Here is an 18505-nt window from a genome sequence, read left to right as displayed (position 1 = left end):
TTAAATGTACTTAATAATACTATTTACTTAAGAGTTTAATTTTTATTTTTAATTTTAGGTGTCCAGTGAGTAATTCAGACTCACATAAGAAAATTAAGGTAAAATCATCCAATAGAATCTCACTACTTGGATTAGCATACGAAATTTTAACAACAAATTTTTTTCAAATAAATAATATGTAGAAGCCAAAGAAAAGTTCTCTCTCTCTCTCTCTCTCTCTCTCTCTCTCTCTCTCTCTCTCATAAGGTTTTGAATAGATCTGATATCTTCCCCATGCAAAGTGTTTTTTGTGGTGCTACAGACCCTGTAGTTTTTTATCTGTTGAAGTATTTTTCTAGTGAAATCTGGATATGTAGATTACTATGTAACCCAAAGCCTTCTTATGAGATTATATTTTTCGAGTCCCTAATAATACATGTGGTCATCATTGAATGGGGCTAAGTTTCTAGCTCAATGGCAAGCTGCTAGATAGTAGGGCTCTAGGATAAGTCCAAGAAAGGTCGTTGGTTTGTCACGGCCTCCTACCCCTTATTTTCTTGAAAAATAGTAGTAGAAGTTGAATTGTTGCAATAAGCTTGGCCCAATGGACCCTTTGCTGGCCCTTCGCGAGGGTCCTTGTCTATTCCCACCTTGTGAATCTTTATGTGGCCTCACAATCTTGCCTGGCATAATGGTTCTTGAACTAGCACAAGAGAAGAGAAGAGAGAAAAAAAGACATCAATGAATAAAAATTTTATAAGTATTTTGTTCTGCATCAGGAATAGGTCAGAGCTTGACACGCATAGGAGTCCCATCTATAATCCCTCCATTGATTAGGCAGCAACTAACTGAGCAAGCAATTATCCTTCATATGTATTTTATATTAAATTAAAATTTCTCACTCCAAACCAACAAATGTGATTTATGTGTTTAGATTATAGTCTAAGAAAAAAAAGTGTTTATATCATACGGGGCAAAAGATGCCCCTTCCTTCCCAACCCTTCCTCCTCTCTCTCGCTCCCCCCACCGAGAGAGAGAGAGAGAGAGAGGAACCCGCCCCTTTGCCTAAAGTGAAAAAGAATACGAATGGAATAGACAAGGACATGCTGCTGAATCACAGCTGAGGGAGGTTGCAGATTCTGAATCAGACACCTTTAGGTTCCATTGCGTACAACAAAATTTATTTGAAAAAAAATGATATTTAAATCTAATTATCCATTTCATCATCTTCTTTGAAATTTAGTGGAGGTGAGGTCGACGAGAATATTTAATTTTAAAATACTCCTTTATAAAAATAATTTTTTGACCAGACACTAGAAGGGCTTTGATAAGCTGAGACGCCTTGCATGTTAGTGTTTGCCTTTCTAACATTGGTTTGGAATCCAGTTTATATCCTAAACTATCACTGATTTATATGAATTCCCAAGAGTAATCATCAATTGATGCAGCAAGGGATAGAAATGCTTTCTTTGTAGGAGAATTGGAGATTGAAAACCAAAAACCCTCAGATAGATTCTAAGGAAAGGAGCCTTTTTCTCATCTTAAGCTCCAGCAATGTCAAAGGAGCTGCTTTTGAACTCCTCTGATCATTTGAGTGCTGTGGGGATTCTTAGAGAAGCCCTGCAAATCCTTCGAAGAAATGGAAAGCTCGTGGTTTCAATTGCCCTGTTCTCCCTCCTTTCCAACTGTCTTCTCTTCTTGGGTAACCATTTCTCCATCGAACCATTCCTCTTTGATTTGGTTATGAACATATTCCAATTAAGAACCCATCAACCTGATACCCCTGAGTACCATACCCTGGTGATTGCAATCAAGAAAGACGTGGGAGTTCTTCTGGGCAATGAATTGATCATTGCAGTAGCCATGTGGGTTGTCTTCCTCTTCTCCATGATTGCCACAGTCTATGCTTCCGCCGTGACTTACTCGGGTAAGAAAGCGACTCCTAAGGAGGTTTTAACGCAGACTGGAAGATCCTGGCATGGGCCGGCGATCACTTGGTTCTATATCTCTCTAATGAGTGTAGGCTGCTCTGTTCTTATTCTTATTATGTTTGGTGTTCTCACAATGATTGCCAATGGTTCAATTCCCTTGTACAGTGTTATGCACTATTTTCCTCTGGTTACACTGGCTCTCTTCATGGTTCTTTTGGTTCTCTCTGTAAACCTCTACTTGGGGATGGTTTGGATGGTTGGTGTTGTGGTCTCTGTTTTAGAAGATGGTTGTTATGGAATGGAAGCACTTGGGAAAGCTGAAGAGCTTATGGTGGGAAGGAAGCTTCAAGGATATGTTGTCACCCTTGTTTTGGGTCTAGTTCTCGTTTTAGTTTCTGGTTTTGTTGGATATGAAGCGGGGGATGTGAAGATTTCGGCGAAGTTTGGAGCAGGTTTGCATTTCATGTTGACAAATATTATCTGCCTGTGGAAAATGTATGGTGCAATGGTTTACACACTGCTCTATTTTGAGTGTAAGAAGATCCATGGAGAAGAGGTGAAAGTTCAGTTAGGTTCAGGCCAGAGAATGTTCCCTACTGTTCCACGTTTTACTGCAACTCTGGCTTGAGAAAGTTTGTGGATTTAAGGATTCATTTCTATGTCTTCAATAGAAATCCAAAGAGTTTAGGTAATCTGTACCTATATGTCGAGTGTGCTGGGAAAGTTGCTTCTAATTGCTTCCTTCTTCTACTTATTAATTGTGGACTTGTAGACTACTCATAATTTTCATTTAAAGTCAAACCTGATCTATGGAGTTCTCCTGTTTGCTATCAGTCCTTGATTAGTTTTTGGGAAGATATTAACTCATCCTGTTCTTTGTTTTTCTTTTGAAGCGCATGGCTTGTAACTAGGATTAATTTACAGGTGATGGGGTTACGGTGTCGTGTATTATATCGCTTACATTTGTGTGTTAATTCTGAAGGATTATTAAGTCAGAGGTCATAGGACCCAAGGGTCAAAGGAATTGGCCCACCTTACACGTTATCTTTGTTTTTAGGGCTTGACGAATTTGTGGGTCCATGGCAGTTTTATGGGAGTCTTTTTTTTTTTTTTTTTTTTTTTTCTTTTGAGCTACATGAATATTTCAATAATATATGCATGTGCAGGGGTTTTTTTCATATGTTTATAGCAAGATGATTTTCTTTTTAATAATATGAGAGAATCATGTGGACAATTGATGGTAATTCTATTATCCATTGATATTGAAGCAGATCTCATTACATCATGAACGTAGACAATCTTATCGAATCATGTATATTCTTACATTGTGTGATTGCTTATTTATTATTTATATTCCTTTCTACATCGTTTTGGGCTTTCGTTTCTACATAGACGATACTTCATTCCTCTTGTATCAATCTAGGTTGCAAAAAGAATCTCTAATCAAGATATTGGAGAAATAATAATAATAATAATAATAATAATAATAATAATAATAATAGGCATTTCCGGGATTTTATTTCAGTGTAATAATTATAATCAAATTTTTATAATGGGAAAAAGAGCGCTCTGTGTTTGCACAGGAACCAATAAGGAGGCGTTCATATGCATAAACGATGGTCTGACGGCCAGGGAAAGTGGGTGGGAGGGAGGGTGGGTCGGCAAAGGGGGAGAGAGGAGGGAGTGTAGGGACCATTAAGTTGGCAGGGTTACGTGACAGATGCGCGATGGGGGTGATGAGGAGGATGGCAATGCCAGGGAGGGAGTGGACAGAGTACTGACGGCCAGGGAGATTGTGGAAGTGATTGGGGAGTTTATAGGGAGCAAACATGTGGAAAAATGGCTTAGGCCAAGAAATCCTATGCTAAGGCGGTGGGTAGAGGATCTTGGCCTGACATTGCAGCTTTGCCAGAGTCTATTCAAGCAAGCAGCCTCACTTGGATATAATTCCTCAACAGGATTATTAGCCGGTAAGGAATACTTTCCGTTTTCCTCTTATTGGTAGAGTAAATTTCATGTTTGCTTCCCTGGATTCTCTATGTCAAGAGGCAAAAGAAAATTGGAATATGAAGGACGGGGTGGTTACGCATCCGCTTGGAAAGGGCTTGGTTATCTTCCAATTCGCATCTGAGGGTGATATGGCTTGTACTTAATGTCATTGAATTGCCGAGGATTGGGTCGAATCTCAGCAAGGAGGGAGCTCCGCAATCTTAGAGGAAATAACCGACCACTTTTGCTTTTCTTATCAGAAACTAAGTCCATTTAGACTGATTTTCATTCCTTATGCCAAAATTTAAAGTTTGATCACTATGCTTGCTCTTCGGCTGTGAATGGAAGTGGTGGCATTCCAAAATTTACTTGGGACAATCACCAAAGGAATGACTATCGCATTGAAGGTCTCTTGGACCGATTCTATGCTCTACTGAATGGTGTGAACAATTTCCAAATATTGTTGTGAATCACTTGCATGTTGTTACATCTAATCATAAAGCAATTTTCCTAAAGTCTTTTTTGTATTCTCAAGCTAGGAGACCCTTCCGCTTGGAGGTGTGTTGGTTTTTTAAATCAACCTTTGATGCCTTAATGAAATCTGAATGGACTACCCTTATCATGGTTCCCCCTCTTTTATTTTCCATAAAAAGCTCAATAATCATAAGCATAAGCTGAGAATTTGAAACAAATCGATTGTTGGCAATCTTAATCAAAGGGAGGATCAGATTAGGCACACGCTAATCTCACTTTATGATGTGGATATTTCTGCTAGAGATGTGCACTGGTATGCAACTGAAAATTATTGTAATGCTACTGAAACGCATTGTCCTCCAAAAAGAGATCTTATAGCTATAGAAATCTAGATTGGACTGGATGCACTTTGGAGATAGAAATACAAAATTTTTCCATTTGACAACGGTGTGGAGGAAAGCCAGAAATCTCATTCGCAGCCTCAATGTGAATGGGTTAACTCTCACTAGTAGAGAAGATATGGGTCACGCCATCAATACTCATTTACAATCCCTTTACTCTGCTACAGCTCCTTTGATTCATGATTAGTACTTTTACAATATTAGGGGATGAGTTACAGGGATAGACGACATCAACCCATTACGACCGGTTACTAGTGCAAAGGTCCTAAATACAGTTATGTCCATGGCTCCCACAAAGGCACCAGGTCCAGATGGATTTCAAAGTATTTTTTACTAAAAAACCTGGCCAATCATTGGTTTAGAAGTTATCAGTACAGTCATCAATTTCTTCGATTCAGGTCCTTTCACCAAAACTCTGAACCAGACTTTTATTGCTCTAATTCCTAAAGTGGAGCACCCATCTGCTATTGGAGGTTTCGGACTGATTAGCCTGTGTAACTTTATACACAAAATCAGTGCCCGACTTCTGGTTTCTAGATTACAACCACTCTTAAACAAAATCATATCATTTCATCAAAATGGTTTCATTAAGGGGCGCAATATACATGACAATATTCTTATTTGTCATGAGTTATTGCACCGAATCAAACACAAAAGAAACGGGTGATATGGCTTTATGTTAGTTAAAATAGACATAAATAAAGCCTATGATTGCTTGGAATGGGGGTTTCTAGAAAAGGCATTGCAAGCTTATGGATTTGAATAAAAATGGATTAACTATGTGATGTTTTGTGTCAAGACATCTAATATATGGTTGTTCTCTTAAATGGTGCCCCGTTAGATTACTTTCAACCACCATCGAGAGGTCTACGCCAAGGCGATCTATTGTCACCTTACCTATTTGTCTTATGTGCGGGGGTTCTATTAGATCATCTAGCGAAAGCTATGGTTGATTAGAAAATTCAGGGAATTAAATTCTCAAGGGACAACGAAGCAATATCCCATGTGGCCTTTGCCGATGACCTGATTTTGTTCAGACAAGCAACAACTCAAGAGTTACACGCTTTTTCCTTGGTTCTCAGTGATTATTGTTCTTATTCAGGCCAAATGCTTAATATTTCAAGACCATAGCTAAATTCTTCCCTAATGTTAGCTCCTCTGTCAAACGGCTGATAGAATCGCGCCTTCAAATTACCCCTACTACCAGGATGGACATCTACTTTGGTCTACCCTATGTGGGAAAAAATTATCCAAGTCGGATTGCCAAACTCTTCTTGATAAAGTTCCCAAGCTCTTCTTGATAAAGTTCCTCGGAGACTCCAACTATGGAAATCAAAATATCTGAGTTTTGCAGGGAAACCATGTTAATTCAATCGGTGCTCTCAGCTATTCCGCTCCACTATATGTCCTGATTCAAACTTCCAATGTCAGTGTTAACCCAGCTTGATTATTTATGTCGTAAATTCTTCTGGTCTAATGGGGAATCTAAACTAACTCCTAGAGTTAGCTGGGTCGATAATTGTTAACCTAAACGACGTGGAGGTTTAAATCTGAAGCTCTCTGTAATCATAAATCAAGCATTGCTAGCCAAACAAGGGTGGAAACTTTTGACTTCCAATGCTTCCCTATGGGGTCGTCTTTTGAAAAGCCGTTATTTTCCTCATTGCAGTTTCATACAGACTCATTGTCCTTTGCAAGCCTCATAGGGCTGGAAATTGGTCTTCAGTAGTAGAGATCTCCTTAGTCTAGGGATTTTTATTCAAGTTGGTGATGGAGTCTCTATTAACCCTTGGACTGATTATTGGATTCCAAATTGCCCTCCTCCTGCTGCTCTATTGTAGGTACCAAGTAATGCTCCTACCTCAGTTTCTGATTTTATGATGCCAGACAAGAGATCTTGGAATGCTTCTTCGATCTGTTATTGGTGCCCATACGACATCGCGTGGAGAATTCTTTCCATCCAATTCCTCAATCTCCGGCATCTAATTGCTATGTTTGGCTGAGGACTTCTTCCGGCACCTTCACGGTTTCCTCTGTTTATCGAATTGCCTTGGGTCCTTCTTGCCATACTCCTCACCCCTATGTGGCTGGAATTGTGGCACTCTTATACCATTCCCAAAGTCCAATTCTTCTCTTGGAAGTTAGCTAGGGGTATATTACCTATGCCCGACTACTCAACCAAAGGGGGTGTCTCATTAATAGCCACTGTCCATGGTGCTCTTGGCATGGAACTGATGATCATCACATCCTCATTGGCTGCCCTTATTCATCTCAAACTTGGCGCTTGACTGGGTTACATAGTGTTTCGGGATGGAATAATGTAAGAACATCTAGTGAATCTCATCATCTCTAGCCATAATTCAAAGTCTAGCCTCTTCGATTTATCTTCAATTTATTATGGTACATTTGGACATCTTATCTGGACAGTCTTCCGATCTGTAGATAAGACTCCATGGGGGCTCATTACAAAAGCTAAAGAGGTGACTAACGCCTTTATTCACCAAACTTCATTTCCTCCTTGGCAGACTGTCATGGTATCTTGGTCCCCTTTGCCTTCAGGCTACATTAAAATCAATATTGATGGCGCATCCAAAGGGAACCCTAGATTTGTAGGTGTAGGTGGAGTCTTTAGAGACCATAATGGCATATTCTGTCATGCTTTCCCTATAGGCATTGGATGGAATTTTGCTTGTGTGGCAGAGGCATTGGCAATTTTCCACACCCTAAAGGTGGCTGATGCCCTCCGATTTCAATCGATATGGATTGAAGGGGATAATCTTACAATTATCAGTATTCTAGATCGAAAATACCATGCTATTCCTTGGCGTATCAAGCATGTTATAGAAAATTGCTTCATAAGTTTTACCAGCGTCTCTTTTAATCATATTTATGGAGAACGTAATGTGGTCGCTGATCTTTTGGCTACTCATGGAGCTGATCTACAAGTTTCCCAATTCTAGACATCTCCCCACTCCTTCATTTCTTCTACTTTAAATGCTGATGCCTCTCGTGTTTCTTCCCGAGTAATTTGAACTTCCTTTATAATTAAAAAAAAAAAAAAAATAGAAAAGAATACTCCATATATAGGAAAATACAAATTTAGGTTTCTTTTCTTAAACAATTAAAGTTTAAAGTCAACAGAATTTGCGCATAGAAAAAGAATTAAATAAAACCCACACAGCCCTTTTCTTCCTTCAATGGCTTCCATCTTCCCTTCTGATCTGCAATGTGCTTCAAGACTTGTACCAAGATCTCAACTCAAAATCTCCAAAAAGGGGAAGGTCATGCTCTCCATCATCGTCCTTACCATCCTCTCTTACTCTGTTCTCTTGTTGTCTGATCATTACATCCAATACCCTGTCATCATGGATTTCATCACCAGAGTTCTTCTCTTGGGTACAGAGAAACGCAGAAGCCCTGAACGCACCAAATTGCTCACCGAAATCAAAGAAGACGCCAGAAATATTGTTACAATTCAACTCCTCTTCACGATTGGGTTTTGTTTGGTCTCCCTTTTCTCCATGACTGCTACAATCTGTGTTTCAGCCATGGCTAGAGCTAGGAAGAACCTAACCTTCAAGGAGCTTGTTTTGAAGATCAAAAGAACATGGACCAGAACACTGATCACTCTGTTCTACGTGACCCTTTTGGGTTCTGGTTATGCCCTTTTGGTTTTGGCTTCAGTGGGTATTCTTTTGGTGTTTTCTGATGGTCTGCTTGTCTTTCTTGTCCTTGGCATTTTGATAGCTCTTTTGGGGTGGTTTCTGCTTACTCTGTACGTGGCTGTAAACTGGGGAATGGGGCTAGTGATTTCAGTTGTGGAAGAAGGATGCTATGGCTTGGAGGCTCTGGGGAGAGCTGCAGAGGTCACCAAGGGAAGGATGCTACATATCCAGGGCTTCATCATCAACCTTATATTTGCCTTGATTTGTGGAACCATTTTAAGGGTTCTTGGTCACAAGTTTATAACAAGTTTACTAGTAGAAAGGAGATTGGTGATCTTGCTGATTATGGTGAACTTGTTTTGCCTGGTCAAGATCATCTATTTCATGGTCTACACTATGTTCTATCACCATTGTAAGAAAAGCCATCAAGAAGTAATAAAAGTTCAATGAGGCACTTGTGTAACTCATCCCAAAAACCCTTGATCAGAATCAAACAGAGCAGTTCGATTTTATTTATACCCTCTAACAAACTTAAATAGGCACTTATTGATTATCTTTTTTTCCTAATCCTATAAACTCCATTTAATTGGAGTAGATTCATGAGTTTGATGGGCGCATATAAGATAAGCTCCCAAAGCTCAGAGCAATTAATGGTGATGTAAATGTTTGTCATGTTTTCAGAAGTCATTTGTGCCGATCATTTTTGTGTTTTTTCTTATCTAAATCCTCTAGTTCTCAAAGTTGGTATATTGCATAGTCATGGTTAGAAGATTAGTATGCATTCATGACATAGATGGGACGCATGTCAACATATGAGAGAGTATTTGATTAAATTAGAAAAACATTTGATATTTTTACAAAAATAAATTAATAAATAACAAACATAAATTTGACACATGACTAACTTAAATCATTTACAAATCATCTGCCCTTGTGGCAGCGTAGATGTTTTGCGATGTTTGAAAGATTAATAACCCCTTGTGAGTTGTGACAATAATTTTCATTTTTTTATTTTTTATTTTTTATTTTTTTATAAATTGAACTCCAAATTGTAAACTTCCAGTTTTGTCTTAACTTCTAGGGTGTTAGCAGCAACTCATGTTAAAAGGGTTATAACTCATTTGTAACCTACTCGGGTCACCAAAAAAAAAAAGCCACTGAACTAGGCACTACTTTTTGGCAAAATGTTGGGTATGTGCTTGAATCTCAGCAAATGGGAGATGTCCACTTGGCTTTTGGTCCCGTAATCGTACCAAATTTCTAGTGCTTTGCTTTTGCTTTTTCTCTTTTTTCTTTTGGAAAAGCAAGCACTACTTTACCATTACCATTAAACCCCAATAGCATTTCTAGATTCAATCCCAAAAAACAGAAGAACAAGAAGAAGAAGCCATGGATAAGGAGGTCTTCCTAGCTTCTAGTGATTCATCTCTAATGTCGGATGTAACTGGAGTCCTGAGAGCAGCCATCAAGCTTCCTTCTAGAAATAGGAAACTCACGGTATTGGTCACAATCCTCCTTCTTTTTCCCTTCTCCATCCTTGTTACATTTCATGCTGTCTTAGCTGGGCCTCTGCTACAAAAGCTTGAGGACTTCAATGACAGCCCTTCTACAGCCCAGAAAGATGCCTGGATCTTGGTGTGTCTTGAATTTGTTTTCTCAGTAATCTTCTGTGTCATTTCTCTATTTGGTATGGCTGCAACAATAAATTCATCTTCTGCAACTTACCAAGGTAACTTTATAAGATTTAGGGAGTTGTTATTGATGATCCAAGCAACATGGAAAAGGTTGATCATCACAGGGCTATATTTTTTGCTAATCACCATTGCTTATGTGTTTCTCTGTCTGATGATGCTTGAGGCCTTCATTTTAATTACTTCTGTTGGTGCCACTGTTGCCTGGATTAGCATTGTGGGTATTTCTGCTACATTATTATATCTTTACCCAGCCACTGTTTTTATGTTGGGTCTTGTGATCTCAATTCTAGAGGACTGTTATGGAATGAAAGCACTTGGGAAAGCTAGGGAACTCATCAAGGGTAGAAAGGTTCAAGGGTTTGTTCTGATGTTGTTTCTAGAGCTACTGAGCACTCCAATTTCCTTTCTGTTGATTCTTCTCACAGTGGATGATGATGATGATCTTGGAGCAATGACTCAGATTGCTTTTGGTTCTGTTTTCACTTTCCTCTTTTGTATTGTAAGGCTTTTTGCCTTTGTTGTTTACACTCTCTTCTATTATGAATGCAAGAAGGGTCATGAAGAGAATGTACCAATTGAATTGTGGAGCACTGGGTACAATGTTAATCCCATCAGCTTTGATTAAATTGCTCTTCTTCAATTCCCTACTTCTGCTTAGCACTTGTTGGGGATTGGAATTTGTATATATCTTTCGTGTATGTGTTTCCATCGCAAGGCTTTTTTGCTTATGTGGTATATACTGTATTTTTGTAATTAAGAATGCAAGAAAAGCCAGGAAGTACAGATTAAATTATGGCCAGGTCGGTGTAGTTTTCTAACCAAGTTTGCAAAGCTGCTATGAAAATACTTGCACTCATGCTCTTGTGTGATAGATTAAAAGCCATAAGTTAGCATAAGAATGGTGTCTTTAACATCTTCACCTTTACTTTACAAAGGCCATTGGTTAGTCTATATTTTCCTTTATATGGCTCACTTAAGAGTTCATCAGCCTCAATTGGGATACTTTTTTTTTCTTAAATATATTTGCTGGATTTTTTTGTTTTGCTCGAGAATACATTTTTGGCATAAGCAGCCAACAATGCAGCAATTTAATAGTCTTCTTTAAGTTTTAAGGGAATATGTTGATCACACAACACTCCTATGCATCTATACACTTTATCCATTCTATTTTAATTCTATGTGAAACATCATCTTGTATGGTGCGACATGTTACGCAGTTAAAAAACATCATATAGATAAACTTGGTGTAATTGAGATAGATTTGTGGCAAAATTAGGAAGGATAGAGCTGATTTTCAAGTAACAATAACACATGAAAAGCTATGAAAGGTCGTTTTGAGAAGGCATGACCATGTTTAAGGGAGGCCTTTAGATGCTTAAGTACGGAAGAGTTATTTGACTCAGATTAAAGGAGCTAAAAGAGTCGAGGGAAAATCTACCTAAAACAAATTTGGGAGAAGTGGTGAGGAAGGATAAATAAGTTCCAAGGATTTTGAGATCCTTACTTCTTGATAAACAAGAATAGCTAGAATAAGATTTGATCCATTAAACTCGAGCACTGAACGAAGGGAAGAATTGGTTATAGTAAAACTAGAGTTCAATCTGAATATTGTTCAACTAAATGAATGACATGGATAAATGTTCCCTTAGTACAAGAATAACTCAGCCTCATTCCAACTAAATGGGGTTTGGTACATGGATCCTTATCCTCCAATCAAATTTTTTGAGGTCATATTTAATACAAAGCCTAAGTTGTGCCTGACCTTCCTCACCACTTCTCCCAAATTTGTTTTAGACAGATTTCCCCTCGACTCTTTTAGCTTCTTCAATCAGAATCTAATCACTCTTTTGTACTGGAGCATCTTAAGGCCTCCTTTGAACATGGTCATGCTGTCTCAAAACAACTTTTCATAGCTTTTCATGTGTTAGTGGTAAGTAAAATTTAGAAACACGAGAATCATAGAGGAATTTAGAAAGTAATTGGTTGAGAAGCACCCCTCCTTCATTAGAGAGCATCTCCATAGATCCTCAGATGAGATGGGTAGTTTAATAAGATTATTAACAACATTAGTGGGTAAGAAAGCATTCAATAAATTAACATTCCAACCATCATTAAGAACTTCACTGAGTAGAAGAATTTATAGTCAATCTTAGTAGGAAGACAGGAGCTAGGAATTGGAGAGGTTAAGGGATCAATTTATAGACAATATTTATATTCATCCCCTATCTGAACATATACCATTTTCCGCAACGTTGGTGGGATGCTAACAATATTGTTCCATGTCAAAGATCCCATTTTTTGTAACACTTTTTTATCAAAAATTGATTGGTGAGGAAAATATTTAGCTTTTAGAATCTGAACCCAAAGAGTATTAATATTTGATAAAAGTCTATAACCAAATTTCAATAGCAGGACTTTGTCTTAAATAAAAGCATTACGCAACCCCAAGCCAACTACTTTCTTTGGTGAGCAGATTTTGTCCCATGCAATGAGGTGAAGTATTTTTGAATTTCAAGAATTTCCATTCCAAAAGCTTGAGCAAATAGAAATCAATTTCTTACCAATCTTGATATGAAAGACAAAACAAGAAATGAGATATTTAAAAATAGAAGCTAAAATAGATTCTGCGAAAACTGTGAAGTCCCGCGAGAGGAAGAAAATTTGTTTCCCACCAAGAGTCTTTTTTCCACCCAATCAACAGTAGATTTAAAATCTGCAACATAAGATTTTTCATTTTTTTGGTTGGTAAATGCAACACGAGATCTTGTTCGACCATGTGGAAGCGATGAGATGAGTCCAACTGTTGGATTTTTCGAGCGATCTTTTAAGCCTCATGTTTAATTTCAATCTTATTGGATCATTTACATTTTATTATTATTTTTTTTTTCACTCCTACCGGAGGATCATGAGCATTTGAAAGACACACATACTAATTAGCAGTACGGAATTCTAGCTCAATTTAAAAACTAGTCCAATCGATTGGCTAGAAAGGAATTACAAAGAGTGAAAGAGTTTGAACCGTTAAAAGTGGAAATCAAAACTTTTCACATCTTTATTCGTTACTTCTAAGAAAGAGAGAAGGAGATGATGGGATCCTTTCCTTTCACCATCAATGGTGCTCTGCCCTTATGCTCTTCTCACGATCACCGTTCCTTGACCTCTCTCCCTGTAACGATCTTCAAGTAAGCTTAATCTGGCATACTTATGTACTTAATTTCCTCTGATTCTTTCTGGGTTTTCTTATTTTCTCCCCGTTCTATGGTCTGGTTTGCGCTTTTCTAATTGAGGAAAATGGGGGTTTGCACGAATTAGGAATGAATCTCTTCTGGGTCATGATTATTGATCAGAAATCTCCTAAAGAAGGCGATTTTGTGACAACAAAAATGGAATTTTTGATTGATTTATTGATATTATTAAGTCTCTTTATGCCTACAGTGCTTCTGCTTTGGGGGTTTAGGTCTATTGGTTTTATATTTAGTGTGTCTACCGTTTTTCTCCGTCAGGAGCCAGGGATTGCAACAAAATGAAGATGTGCGATTTGTTAAACGTAGAAGCAGAGGACAAGCATTTCTGGTCTTGGCTAATCCTAATGTATGCATCAATTCAAGGCTTCTACATGTATAATGCAGATATTTTTGCTTTGATTATTGATCAAACATTTTTTAGGTATGTGGTGGATAGTTTAATCTGAGTATTTTGTCTTACTAAGAATCCCTTTGTTTAGTTGTCTTTTTATCAAATTCACCTTCAATAGCATGGTTCATAATGGAGGGAGTAGAATATGTTAGTTTATGCTCTCTGAGGCCCAATATCTTTATATATTTTGAGCTACATGGAGAATTACTTGTTTTTCTAGTTGTTGTATAGCTTGCTGATTTTCACTGACAATTCCTGTTATTACAAACTATGGAAAATGAAGTAAAATTCATTTAATAGAAAATGGAAAATTTTGTAATGATGGCTGTATAGCTAACTTAATATCTTACCAGATAAAGTAGTTAAAATTTTCAGATAGACCTTATCATAGTTTCTTATTCAAAATCGAGGAATTTGGGTGAAAAGTGAAGTAAATTTAATTGTTATGTTTAGTGAGTTGTTAGTAACGCAACAAAATTTTTTATTTTTGTTTTAATTCCATTTCCTTTCCCTTCACTTCCAACCAAATGGAACCACAGATGTTCTTCCCCTTGTTTATTTGTTTGTATTAAAATGTGTAGAAAATGGCGTTTACATGCTTGGTACATGAACCAAGTTGATCATTTCACCCTTCCTGTTGATTCCCCCCCCCCCCCTTTTGATACCCCCTACTGTTAAATCTTGGAATAGAAGTATCCTTATTTTTGAATGAAAGTTGATGCATCAGCATGGAAAAAATAACTCCCCCATCGCATTTTATATTTGAATAAATTGCTAAAAGAATTGCCACAGACACATTACCAGGCATAGAGGCAAAGTGGAGGGCTCCTATTTTTTTTTTCTTTTTGTTTTAATTTCTTTATGCCTTTAAAATTTTTATTGTTATGCTTTATAGTCGGGACAATATTTGGTATCATGTTTCTGGCAGAAAGATCTTCAATTCAAAAGACTGGAAAATGTGAAACTTTTTATTTTTCGGAGAGAAGAGGCAAAAGTTCCTTTCTTTCCCAAGAACTTTTTCCCATAGTACAGTCTGAGTTTGTGAAGTCCAGTAGCTTGCTTCAGTAAATCCATAGGAGTTGCGATGTTAACTGGACCCAATTTCCATTTCAAGTAAAAAATGTAAAATATGCTGGAGAGCTTGAGTACATACTATGGATATAATTATAGAACTGGAGTCCTAAATGTGCTCACCGATTTAGGTTATATCCTCTTGGCTAGTTGATGTAATTAAATGGATGCTAAAAGAAGATTCCTTATGTGATCTTCAGTAGCAGAATATTAACCTTGTTATGATTTCATACCCTGCACCAAAATATGAAGAGGTTTAGGGTATTCAGTGACTAAGGAAACCTTTTTAAGGGTTCAACTATCTGCTTGCCAAATCATCTGGATCGATCTTCAGTGGAAGTCCAATTTGATGTGGTGACATCTGTGCTTCTTTTTAACAACTTAATTTACCTTTGAGAAATAAAAATAAAAATAAAGCCTCCGACTTGGTTTCCGAAAGGAAGGGATATAATTTTCAGTTGGCTTCACATTGACAATGCAACAACATCCAGAACAGAATTGGCTATTAGTTGTGCCAGTGGGAATTAGGTTTATGAGTTATCTGCCTTGCTATAAAATTGGAATCAAAGAGGCGGGCACTGTTCTGATTAGAGTTGTTTCTATGCATTCGAATCTTAATTTCTTTGATTACGGCTTGCTTATTTATGGTAGCGAGGGTTAAACTTTTCAAAGATATGGACCAATTTATCAATTGAATTATTTCATTGAATTTTCTGAAATATTTCTTTGTTATGACTCTGATCTCAAAAATATCCCATGTTCACTTGTAAATCCAAACTTTTAAAATCAGCAGACTTTGGCATCGATTTATGTCTGTCCAAATACAATGAAGATGTACACTTGCCATTGTTTTTTTCTCTTTGTTTTTGTGTGTCAAATTTTTCTTATTTTCATATTCATGCAAGTGCAGCATGTACTTTAGTTGTACGTTGACACAATATTTTTCATTCTTTTGGTTACCAATCCATGTTCTTTTTCACTTCTAGGCTTCTTCAGGAAAAAGAAGTTTCAACAATGAGGTGATCATGGTTGATCCTTTGGAGGCCAAGCGCTTAGCAGCCAAAGAAATGCAAGTGATCCAAGAAAAAGAGAGACGGAGAGTGAGTAAACTTTCTCTAGAAGCCAGTAAATGTGGTGGGGACTTTGGACCATATGGATAAATCGTACCTTCAGATCCATGAATATTTCGATATAGGGATTGCTGAATATTTCATGAAAATTTTCTGTGGTTTTCTTTCATGATATTGTTCCTAATATCCCATACTGAAGTTTTAACACATATAAACACTCTCTACTGGCTAGATTATCATTAGTTTCTCGATCTTTGGGATAATTATTTATATTTATATGGAGAGTAAGACTCTGAAGTTGTGGGGTCATCCATTGTGATTGATTAATTTTTCTCTTGAAAGGAAAGGCTTGTTCCCTTTACGTGTTCATATGTTCAAGGCATTTGCATAATTTTTATGGTGGTACGTGAAAAGTATAAATCTCAAAGGCTCACATTTCCCTGTTCTTATAACATGGAAAACCAATGTTCACACAAAGGTAAGAGAGAGAGATTTTGGACATGCCAGAGATAGGAAAACAGTGATTTTTTTTGACATGCATCAAGCATTTCCAGTGCCGTGGGGCATTATTCATAACAAATATCAGATAAGCTTGAATTTGATCTTTTTGTATTTCCTTGTACCCTGTGAATTTTCATCTTTTAATCTCTGTTTTAATGCTTATCACATTCATAATTGATACAGAGACAACGTCAAATTGAAGCAATTAATGGAGCTTGGGCTATGATTGGTCTTACAGCAGGGTTGGTAATTGAAGGACAAACTGGAAATGGTTTTCTGGCTCAGGTGCGCTACTCCATTGCATATAGTCTATAGACGAGATGGGTAGGTAGATAGATGAGTTAATAACCTGCGAGTTCTTTTCTTTATGCAGTTGGCTGGATATTGGAGATTATTCATCAGTTTCTTTGTTCAATAGTTCATATACTGCTTTAAGTCGATTTTCAAGACTACGGTGAAGAACTTAACCAGATTGCAGAATCATTCTTTCAAACTGTAAATGTAAAATATTTCACTTTCCATTTTCCCCACGTCCATGCACTTGCATTGGTGTGAAGGATTAAATTGTATGGCAGATTTGCTTTGACACTATAACTAATTCGAAAGCAATGATTCTGCCTAGATGTTATCTTGGACATGTCTTCTGGTGATATTTGAATTCACTTCATCAAATCTTGCCTCTGGAAAGTTATGGTATTAACCATCCATATTTGATTCAAGGACCCAGGGTAGCTCACCTGAGCCATGTTCTTATAATTCTCAGTCCACAAGTATTTATGTTACAGTGTAAGAGAGGTCTGTAAACAGCAAAGCTGTCATTAACTGTTATCATAGACGTTTATTTTTAAGAATGATGAAATTGGAAGCAATGAGGGATACTTTCGAAACCATCTACATGATCAAATTAAGTTTGGTTGTGTCTGGTTCGCTTAGGCTGTGTTTGGTATGCGTTCTTGGAACACATTCTAGCCCTGGAATGCATTCTGGGATAAAAAAAATAGTGTTTGGTATGCATTCTCATTCTCGTTCATGAGAACTAGAATGCAATGGAGAACAACGCTCATTTTAGAACGGGAAAATTGGTTCATTCCACGTTCTGAAAAATAAGGGATAAAACTCATTCTCAAGACCCACGATGGTCTCGACTTCATCCTTGACCTAGAGAACGAAGAAGCATTGATATGCAACCTGTGAGGGAAGCTTCATGGAGAAGAACCTGTGAGCTAAGGGGGCTTCAGCGATCAACGATCTTTGTCGATTTCTCCTCAAACCCTAACGGTATCTTCTTCTTTTCTTATCTGATCTGTTTTTCCCATTTGTTGTTGTGGTTACCTTTTTTGATTTTATCATATAACCTCAAGTTCTTAGTTGGAGATCCAACGGATATTTTCTTGCAATGGTCTCTAAAGTAGGTTTTACAGTGAAGTTTTAGCATTGGATGAATATATTTTGATTATCTGTGGAGAAATTTCTGTATTTTCTACCTTTGATTTTAGGATTTTATATGGGAAGTTTGAATAATCACAACGGAATAAATTTCTTTCTTGGTGATGGTTTTGGAGCATCCAAATTGGAATGGATGTTACGTTAATGTGAGTGGTGTTGGGGGGAAAGAGATTTGAGAGTGGGTATTGTGGGAGAAGAAACTTTCGTGTTTTATTTTCTCCCCCTCCCCCCTCTTCCTCTTTTATCTTTTCCATGAGTATGTGATCTAGAAGTCTTATTGTGCTCTAACTATCTCAACTTATTTTAGTCATTCTGATTTAAATTTGTTTATCAATTTATGTTCTAGAAGCCTTCTCGTGCTCTCACTGATGCCGGTACTCTGTTATGTTGAAACCATGTGGGGGGATGCATCTAATGCTTTCCCATCATCCAAGCTCTCTTACCACATAGTCTCGAAAATGTCTCAATTTGGCTACTTGCCCCTAAAATGAGACTTCTTACGAGGGCTATACTGATTTTATGATAACAATCTGTTCTTTCAATATTTATGTCGAACACTTGTAATGCATAATTTTATACCCTGTTCCATGATACACAGTGTAGGAGAATTAAGAAGATTATAACCCTAAGATAGAGGAAGGTAAAGAA

At 37.4% G+C, this 18505-nt stretch overlaps 4 protein-coding genes across 4 annotated transcripts; all 4 read left to right on the top strand.

The window, feature by feature from the left end:
* Positions 1–1533: 1533 nt before the first annotated feature.
* On the top strand, positions 1534–2538 carry LOC122074228. Its single transcript, XM_042639077.1, has one exon. It carries the CDS (start codon positions 1534–1536, stop codon positions 2536–2538), a length of 1005 nt encoding a protein of 334 aa, XP_042495011.1.
* A 5366-nt stretch (positions 2539–7904) lies between these two features.
* On the top strand, positions 7905–8957 carry LOC122074702. The gene has a single exon (XM_042639649.1). The coding sequence runs from the start codon at positions 7972–7974 to the stop codon at positions 8887–8889; it is 918 nt and encodes a 305-aa protein (XP_042495583.1). The 5' UTR covers positions 7905–7971; the 3' UTR covers positions 8890–8957.
* Positions 8958–9734: 777 nt separating this feature from the next.
* LOC122074958 lies at positions 9735–10951 on the top strand. The gene has a single exon (XM_042639955.1). It carries the CDS (start codon positions 9829–9831, stop codon positions 10756–10758), a length of 930 nt encoding a protein of 309 aa, XP_042495889.1. The 5' UTR covers positions 9735–9828; the 3' UTR covers positions 10759–10951.
* A 2074-nt stretch (positions 10952–13025) lies between these two features.
* Positions 13026–17083, top strand: LOC122074959. Its single transcript, XM_042639956.1, has 5 exons — positions 13026–13315; positions 13637–13724; positions 15827–15940; positions 16595–16696; positions 16785–17083. The coding sequence occupies exons 1-5, from the start codon at positions 13218–13220 to the stop codon at positions 16827–16829; spliced, it is 447 nt and encodes a 148-aa protein (XP_042495890.1). The 5' UTR covers positions 13026–13217; the 3' UTR covers positions 16830–17083.
* Positions 17084–18505: the final 1422 nt, after the last annotated feature.

This window comes from Macadamia integrifolia, chromosome 3 (genome assembly GCF_013358625.1).
Source record: "Macadamia integrifolia cultivar HAES 741 chromosome 3, SCU_Mint_v3, whole genome shotgun sequence".
NCBI lineage: Eukaryota > Viridiplantae > Streptophyta > Magnoliopsida > Proteales > Proteaceae > Macadamia > Macadamia integrifolia.
The sequence above is the reverse complement of the archived record's forward strand: the minus strand, read 5'-3'. Positions and strand labels throughout refer to the sequence as shown.

What these genes read in the sequence shown, in the direction of transcription:
- LOC122074702 (XM_042639649.1), top strand. Translation starts at nt 7,972, where the DNA reads ATGGCTTCCATCTTCCCTTCTGATCTGCAATGTGCTTCAAGACTTGTA.
- LOC122074958 (XM_042639955.1), top strand. Translation starts at nt 9,829, where the DNA reads ATGGATAAGGAGGTCTTCCTAGCTTCTAGTGATTCATCTCTAATGTCG.
- LOC122074228 (XM_042639077.1), top strand. Translation starts at nt 1,534, where the DNA reads ATGTCAAAGGAGCTGCTTTTGAACTCCTCTGATCATTTGAGTGCTGTG.
- LOC122074959 (XM_042639956.1), top strand. Translation starts at nt 13,218, where the DNA reads ATGATGGGATCCTTTCCTTTCACCATCAATGGTGCTCTGCCCTTATGC. An exon ending in TGGTCTTGGCTAATCCTAAT is followed by an intron (nt 13,725 to 15,826) that starts GTATGCATCAAT and finishes TTTCACTTCTAG; the next exon opens with GCTTCTTCAGGAAAAAGAAG. An exon ending in GAAATGGTTTTCTGGCTCAG is followed by an intron (nt 16,697 to 16,784) that starts GTGCGCTACTCC and finishes TTCTTTATGCAG; the next exon opens with TTGGCTGGATATTGGAGATT.